This window comes from Harpia harpyja, chromosome 1, assembly GCF_026419915.1.
Source record: "Harpia harpyja isolate bHarHar1 chromosome 1, bHarHar1 primary haplotype, whole genome shotgun sequence".
Lineage (NCBI taxonomy): Eukaryota > Metazoa > Chordata > Aves > Accipitriformes > Accipitridae > Harpia > Harpia harpyja.
This window is the reverse complement of record NC_068940.1, coordinates 31,248,098-31,255,388: the sequence shown is the minus strand read 5'-3', so window position 1 is coordinate 31,255,388 and position 7,291 is coordinate 31,248,098. Positions and strand designations below refer to the sequence as shown.

The 7,291-nt window shown below is 47.7% G+C and overlaps 1 protein-coding gene across 1 annotated transcript; it reads left to right on the top strand.

The window, feature by feature from the left end:
• The first annotated feature begins 223 nt into the window (after positions 1 to 223).
• On the top strand, positions 224 to 3,312 carry NPBWR2 (neuropeptides B and W receptor 2). The gene is made up of 2 exons (XM_052785239.1): positions 224 to 374; positions 892 to 3,312. Exon 2 carries the CDS (start codon positions 1,554 to 1,556, stop codon positions 2,550 to 2,552), a length of 999 nt encoding a protein of 332 aa, XP_052641199.1. The 5' UTR covers positions 224 to 374; positions 892 to 1,553; the 3' UTR covers positions 2,553 to 3,312.
• Positions 3,313 to 7,291: the final 3,979 nt, after the last annotated feature.

Here is a 7,291-nt window from a genome sequence, read left to right as displayed (position 1 = left end):
CCCTTCCCACCATTTCAAACATCCCTCATTCAGCCAGCCACAGCTTGCCAGCCCTGGATGCTGCCTGTGCCCCTCAACATCTCCCTCATTCCTGAAGAGAACAACCCTGGAGCATCAGCTGCTTACCAGCATCTACCTTATTTACTATTGAAATAGCCCTGCACAGAGAAACACACACACACACACCCCCCCCCGGTGTGAACAAGTTCTAATTGCTGACATGCAACGCACACACGCAGCCACCATGTTGATATGATTGCAAAGCCGGGGAACGTCAGCATCCCAGAGACCCTCCTCCAACTGGGATTAGAGACAAGAGGCTCGACAGCACAGAGCAGCAGGTGCTGGAGGAGGCAGCCAGAGCCGCTCATCAGGTAAGGGACAATTCAACCTTCCATTCCCCAACGATGGCAGTACTGCTCACTTTATCACTGCGCGACAACAAAATGCAAGCGAAGTGAGGCACTTCTCTTTGCAGAGCCTGGGGACCAGTTACCAAATCTTTGATCTTCACAGAGGGGGTCGGTTGTTCGTTCACTTCCCTGCGGAGGAATTCTTGGGAGTATGGGTCAGGCGATAGGGATGGATGTAGCAACTGTAAATAGATGGGGTAATTCTTGCTTTGATCTAAAGTAGATTTGCTTTCAGGGTACATCCCCCACTTTCCTGAATAATCCCAAACTTTTGAGATTTACAGGTTTGGCTGTCAATCTGTGCCAAGTTTTGTGTGCTGCCACAGTTGTTTGCAACGGGGATGGTCTTCACATTGAATAAGACCATAACCTACCCGTGCTTAAAGAGTTACTTTAATTGTGAATTAAGCCCCTTTAACCCTTAGTTTCAGAAATACTCCTTGAACTCTATTTCCCCCTCCCCTCCTTCTTTTGCTAGGGGACCCTGGGAGTGGGGAGTAGCCGTGTCAGAAAGTTCTTCATTGTTTGTGAAATCTCAGTCAATGAAAAGCATCTGAACTCCGACACAAAGAAAGGCACTAATTAAACACTGCAATGCTTCTGCTCCAGCATGGAAAAGCAAGCACTGCGCAAGTGAAACAGCAGCCATCCCTCAAGTCCTCTGAGGGCTGTGAATAGCTGACCAGGCACAAAGCTGCTTCTCTACCCTCCCTGTTCCTGCCAGCCCCAAAAAGGACTCTTGCTGCAGACAGCTGAACTGGAGACACTGGAATTCCCCAGCAGAGAAAAGCCAAAGCTCACTGGGATGCTCTCAGAGAGAAGAGTTCCTTGACTTACACAGGGAGTTACAATTCTTTTGCTTTGTTCACAGAGCCTTGTGTGTCTTTCAATCTTTTTTTAGTTTTTTTTTTCTCCCCCTGATCACTTCAAAAATCTAACTTGTGCAATGGTGGGGGACAGGAGAGGTAGGTTACATGGTCCATGCTGCCTCACAACCCACTCTTTGGAAATAACCCACTTCTAAATGAGATAGCAGCTGCTTCTCACAGGAGAAAAAAAAAAAAAAAGAATAAAAAGGCTCTCCCTTCTGGGCTAGCAAGGCTTTCAATGACATCTGAGGGTAGTCTGTGACCAGCAGGCATGGGAAACAACTCTCTTTGGGATGATCCAAACAGCACCTGCAGCAATGCAGGCAACAGCTGCTACCTGGACAACAGCATGAGGTTCAACTTAACCTTCCAAGAGCAGGCGGCTGATTTCTACATTGTCCTCCCTGTGATTTACTCTGTGATCTGTGCCGTTGGGCTCACAGGCAACACTGCTGTCATCTATGTGATCCTCAAAGCCCCCAAGATGAAGACTGTGACAAACATGTTCATCCTGAACCTTGCTATAGCTGATGACTTGTTCACACTTGTCTTGCCCATTAATATTGCTGAACACCTCCTCCACTACTGGCCCTTCGGAGAAGTCCTCTGCAAGGTCATCTTGTCCATAGACCACTACAATATCTTCTCCAGCATTTATTTCCTAACAGTGATGAGCATAGACAGGTATCTGGTAGTGCTGGCTACAGTCAGGTCCAAGAGGATGCCACATCGTACATACCGAGCAGCCAGGATTGTCAGTTTGTGCATCTGGATCCTAGTCACCATCATAGTTCTCCCTTTCATCATCTTTGCCAATGTCTACATAGATGACCTGGAGATCAAGAGTTGTGGTCTCAATTTCCCCAAGCCTGAAAGGTTTTGGTTCAAAGCCAGCAGGATCTACACCCTCATCCTTGGCTTTGCCATTCCAGTGTCCACCATCTGCATCCTCTACACCATGATGCTCTACAAGCTAAGGAACATGCACTTGAACTCTAATGCTAAAGCCCTGGACAAAGCCAAGAAGAAAGTCACTATTATGGTCTTCATAGTCCTGGCTGTGTGTCTCTTCTGTTGGACCCCCTTCCACTTGGCCACCATCGTGGCTTTGACCACTGACTTGCCCCAGACCTCCACAGTTATTGGTATATCCTACTTCATCACCAGTCTAAGCTATGCCAATTCGTGCTTGAATCCTTTCTTGTATGCTTTCCTGGATGACAGTTTTCGGAAAAGTTTCCGGAAGATGCTGGAGTGCAGAACTTCTTGAACAGTGGATCGGGGCTCACAGATCCCTTCTGTCCCATGGCTTTGCAGGGGCAACTTTGCTGACTGAAGGGGCGGCTAATGAGTGCACAATGTGCTTTCTTTCATTTACATGTAATGTATGTGTCTGTTTATCATTCACATGGTTTGTCCCGCTTACTTGCAACTTTTGCATTTTCCCCTCTCTGCACCTCCCAACTTCTCAAAGTTGCATTTCTATATTCTTAGCTTTAATTACACACTCTGAAGCATTAAGGACAGAAAACTTCTTTTCAGAGGTGTACTTCTACTACATAGTGGTCCTTTATTGCCATCTGCTGTACAGCACAGACAAGCTGGAGACTAGTTTTTAGATCAATGTAATGCTCAGTTCTTAATAGCTATGTTATTTGGAGGATTGTTTCATGGAGCAGAGCTAACAAGCACTTTCAGTGAAATATCAATAAAATGGACAGAGAATGCAAGATGAGTATTTGGAAGAGAAAATGAACCTTTTTCATGTCAGTGTATGTGCGTGTGTGTGTTATGGCTTTGTTTTTGGTTTTGAGGGATGTCTATTTTCCACCCCCAACCCAAATCCCCTCTTTGCTGAACTGTTAACACAAGTTAAATTTAAATTTAAACCAAAGCAAGATTTGGATCTCAAAAATAGTGATAAGACACTATACAAATACTATGGCAACTGTGGGAATTTGTGTTAGAAATTATTTTTAACTAATTGTTCCTGCTAAGTGTCAAATATATATTTATTTAAGAGTGATTAATGAAATAAACCTCATGGGGAAAAAAAAAAAAAGAGACTGATCCTTCTTTCACCAGAGAAAACTTACGCTACTTGTCCCATGTCTTTTCTATATATATTGCATTTTACCTACTGTAAAATAAAACATTGTAGAATTGTAACAAAATTAAGGCATTTTGTAAGCCACAAGAAAAAACTCTAGCAAGCACTGCAGAAAAAAAGCTCCTTCTTTAACAGGCAAATAGTAAAAGTACTTCAACAGAACCAGGATTTGAAGATTCCGGCGATCAGAAATACCATATTGAATGCTTCAAGAACTACCAAAACCACGTTGAAACCCCATCCTCCTTCTCTCAGCAAGGGAACCTCTCCCTCACTGATAGACAGCAGGATGAGCACACCACATCTTCCAGCTTTCACAGCCATGGAGAAGTCTCACCTCCACCACCCACCTACAGAGGTGAGCAGGGCTTGTTGCCATGTTCAGTCCTTAATAGTCATCTACCACAGCCAAGATAGCACACATACCACAGCTCTGTTATTTTGGCTCTATATTAGCCACCAAAGCACCTTGTTAAATGCGAGGAGACTTTTTTTGGCCAAAGCAATGCCAAAGACCGACACCCCTCATCACCTCTGCGAAAACCAAACTGCCCCCAGCCCTTGTCCTAGAGGGCAATGCCCAGCTAAGTACAGCAGTAAGCTGCCTTGCAAGGCTGCAGTAAAAGGGAGGGCTGTGAAAAGCTTATTCTCACACCCTTTAGCCCCACAGGGTATATATATTACTGGTTTAAGGAAGGCTGTCTCAGCTAAAATTTTTCTCTCCAGCTTTCCTCAGATCCACAGACTCTTCCATGTCTAAACTTCACCAGGAAAGTGCAGGACAAGTAAAACAAAAGGTGGGACTAGAGACCAGCTATATTGCACATACCAAAGTCCATCTAGGAGACAAGCTACCTACCGCAGTCATCCAAGGTCTATCCAGAAAACAGGGCTGAAGACAAGGCTGCAACACAAGTCCAAGGTCTCTCTGTCCATCCATCCAGGAGGCAGAGTTGGAAACAGGTACCACTTTAACAAAGCAGGGTTAGAAACTGCAGGGCTCAGCTTAAATGGGCTCCTGGAGCAATGAGTGAGGGTGTGGGTGGAGACCCCAGGTGAGGCCACTCAGGGCAATTCAGTCCTATCAGTGCCCTCAGAGCCCCAACACCAAAATTAACGACCTTCAATACATCATGATGGCAAATTCATTTTTCCCTTTTAGAAAAGAAAAAGAGATTTGTGAATACAAGATCACTTGTGTTGCCTTCTCCATATTAAAGGTGTTAACTTTGGAAGAACAATGAAGGAGAACACATTCTTCCACATTAAACTTCTCCAGGAATTTTATTTTTTATACCAACTGTAACATTAACTTGCTGTGAAGATCAAAAGCTGAATCCCCAGTCTCAGCCAGCCTCATGAGGAACAGACCACAGCCATGGGTCCTTAATCCCACAATCTTAAACCCCCAGATTTAGTGCCCAAGGTTCCCTGAGCCAAGTTGCATGGTTTGTCTTTATTTCTCATTAGCTGCACCTTGCAACGATCAGCAAACACAAGGATTTTTCAAAACCCAGTCCTGACAGCGTATGTGTGTGTTGGGACACGCAGGTGTGTGGGGTGATGCTTAGCAAGCCCCAGTCACAAAAGGAGGAACAGGGAAGCACCTGGAGAAGAGATCAGCTCCACTTAGAAGGTGCTGATGGCTCTCAAGAGGCATCAAATGACTCAAAAGAATTTGGAGAAGAGGAGGAAGACCTGGCAGATGGAGGACCAGGGGCCATAGGGGTGGCCAATTCTGGAAGGAAAGCTGGGTGCTGTGGTCCTGACCTTCACAGGGAAGGAGGCAGGTGCCAGCAGCAGATGAGGGAGTGCAGAGGTGTTGTGTGACCCCTTGGAGCAGCCCAAGCAAGGCCAGGGAGCAGAGCCAGGCCGGCATCATGGGCACCCACTGCTTTAGCACGGTTGCCACCTGCTGGCAATGGGCTCCCCAGGTGGAAAAACCTCTCTGAGTGCAGAAAACTGACTCAGATGATGCCACCTCACACACAAATTGTCTAGTTAGCTGCAATGCCACTGCTTGTTGGTGTTAGGTCTGTAGGAAAGGTAGTAAATTTCATTAGGTGGAAAACTTAATGTATTTCATTAGGTGGAAAGTACCGTTCGAGTGTAAGTCACCCACTTAAAGACCCGATAGTGTCATTGCCGGAGCTTTTCCCATTTGAAGCAAATGTCACGATTGTCACAGAATCACAGAGTGGCTGAGGTTGGAGGCACCTCTGGAGATCGCCCAGTCCAGCCCCCTGCTCAAGCAGGGTCACCTAAAGCAGGTTGCCCAGGACCACGACCACTTGGGTTTGAATGTCTCCAAGGACGGAGATGCCACTTCTCTGGGCAACCTGTTCCAGTACTTCACCACTCTCACAGTAAAAGTTTTTTCCTATATATAAATGAAATTTCCCATATTTCAGGTTGTGCCTCCTCTCCTGCCACCGGACACCACTGAGAAGAGCCTTGCTCTCTCTTCTCTGCATCCTCCATCAGGCATTTACGGACATTGCTCAGATTCCCCCCGAGCCCTCTCTCCCCGAGGGTGAGCAGCCCCATCTCTCAGCATCTCCTCTTATGACAGCATCCTGCCAGCATCCGTGCTTTTCTCTATGTAAAATGCTTAAGACGGGAGTGTTGGCTCCTTTTTTCTCATGGAGTGCAAGGCTACAAGGGGAAAAGGGACTTGCTTTGGCCAAGGTCTCCTCCTGTGCTTAGATGGGGCTCTGGTTCCCATCAGTGCACCGAGCTGGCCGGTGTGCCGGCCGGCAGAGCGTCCAGTGGGACCCTGTGTTTCAGCTCGACAGCACTAAGCGGCACTCTCTGCTTTCAGCTCAGCATCGCTGGATCTCCCGCAGCACTGCTCAGCCTCACACGCAGGCTGGTACCGTGCTTCTGCGGGGAAGCTGGCAAACTCAAGCTGTCCATGCCCGGGCAGACCCTCTGAGCATGGCACCCAAGGCCAGGCTGCTACGGCTCTTTCTGGGAGAGCAGAAACCACCTTTGAGGAGACCCTTGCCCACTCATTGCACAAGTTTACCCTCGGGAAAACCTGCTCGCCCACTCGTTTGTTTGAATTTCATCAGGCTGCTGCGGCTGGCTTGGTGCAGATCACACCAGCCCACATTAGCTGCATCTTGAAGACTGGAAGTGGGGAAATAAATCCCCTTAAAAATTCACCAAATCAATCCCCTTCTAAACCAAGCATCCCTTCCAGGGTTTGCAGGGTCACAGGAGGCTGAATCAGTGACCCCCACGGCTCCCTCCCATCCTAACCTCCTTCCCAGCCGGCCGTGCATCGAGCAGGGAAGCCAGCTCAGCCCCAAAGCCAGGGAAATTTCCTTCCAGGACAGTCCTGGATGTCTTAAGGAGTGCAAAGGTGCCAGGTAACCTCACAGCTCTCTGGTCACAGCAGGAGCTGAAGGCTTTCCGCTTGCTCCTGCCCACTGGAGCAGCACGGAGGAAGGCAGCAGGCTCCTGCCTGCCTCCTCTCCGGGACGGACATCACCTTCCCTGCTCCGGCTGCACCCGAGAGGACAGACAGCCCTGGAGGACTCTGCTTCATCATCCCTGGGAGAGGAAGAAGCAGCCGTTTTCCACCCCTGAAACAGGAATTAGGGCTCATACAGAGCTCATATTCGCACCGCAGGCTTTAAACACAGGCATCCGAGATAACAGGTGGGCATCGGAAATTACTATTGCGTTTTAAATCTTTGTGCTGCAGCAAGTAATAATGGCTGTTTCAATCAATTGTCCTCATCCGAGCTGTGCTGCAGTTTGCTCCCCTGTGAAGCTGTGATCCCCCAGTACTTAGAGTCTTGCGCTGTCTCCTATGGCTGGTCACAATTTTGGGTGAGAAAAGAAATAATACCCCACTGAGGGATGAAGGCCCAGCTCTCAGAAGCATCTTT

Bases quoted from the DNA above. Each gene is read 5' to 3' on its own strand.
- NPBWR2 (XM_052785239.1), top strand. From the start codon at position 1,554: ATGGGAAACAACTCTCTTTGGGATGATCCAAACAGCACCTGCAGCAAT.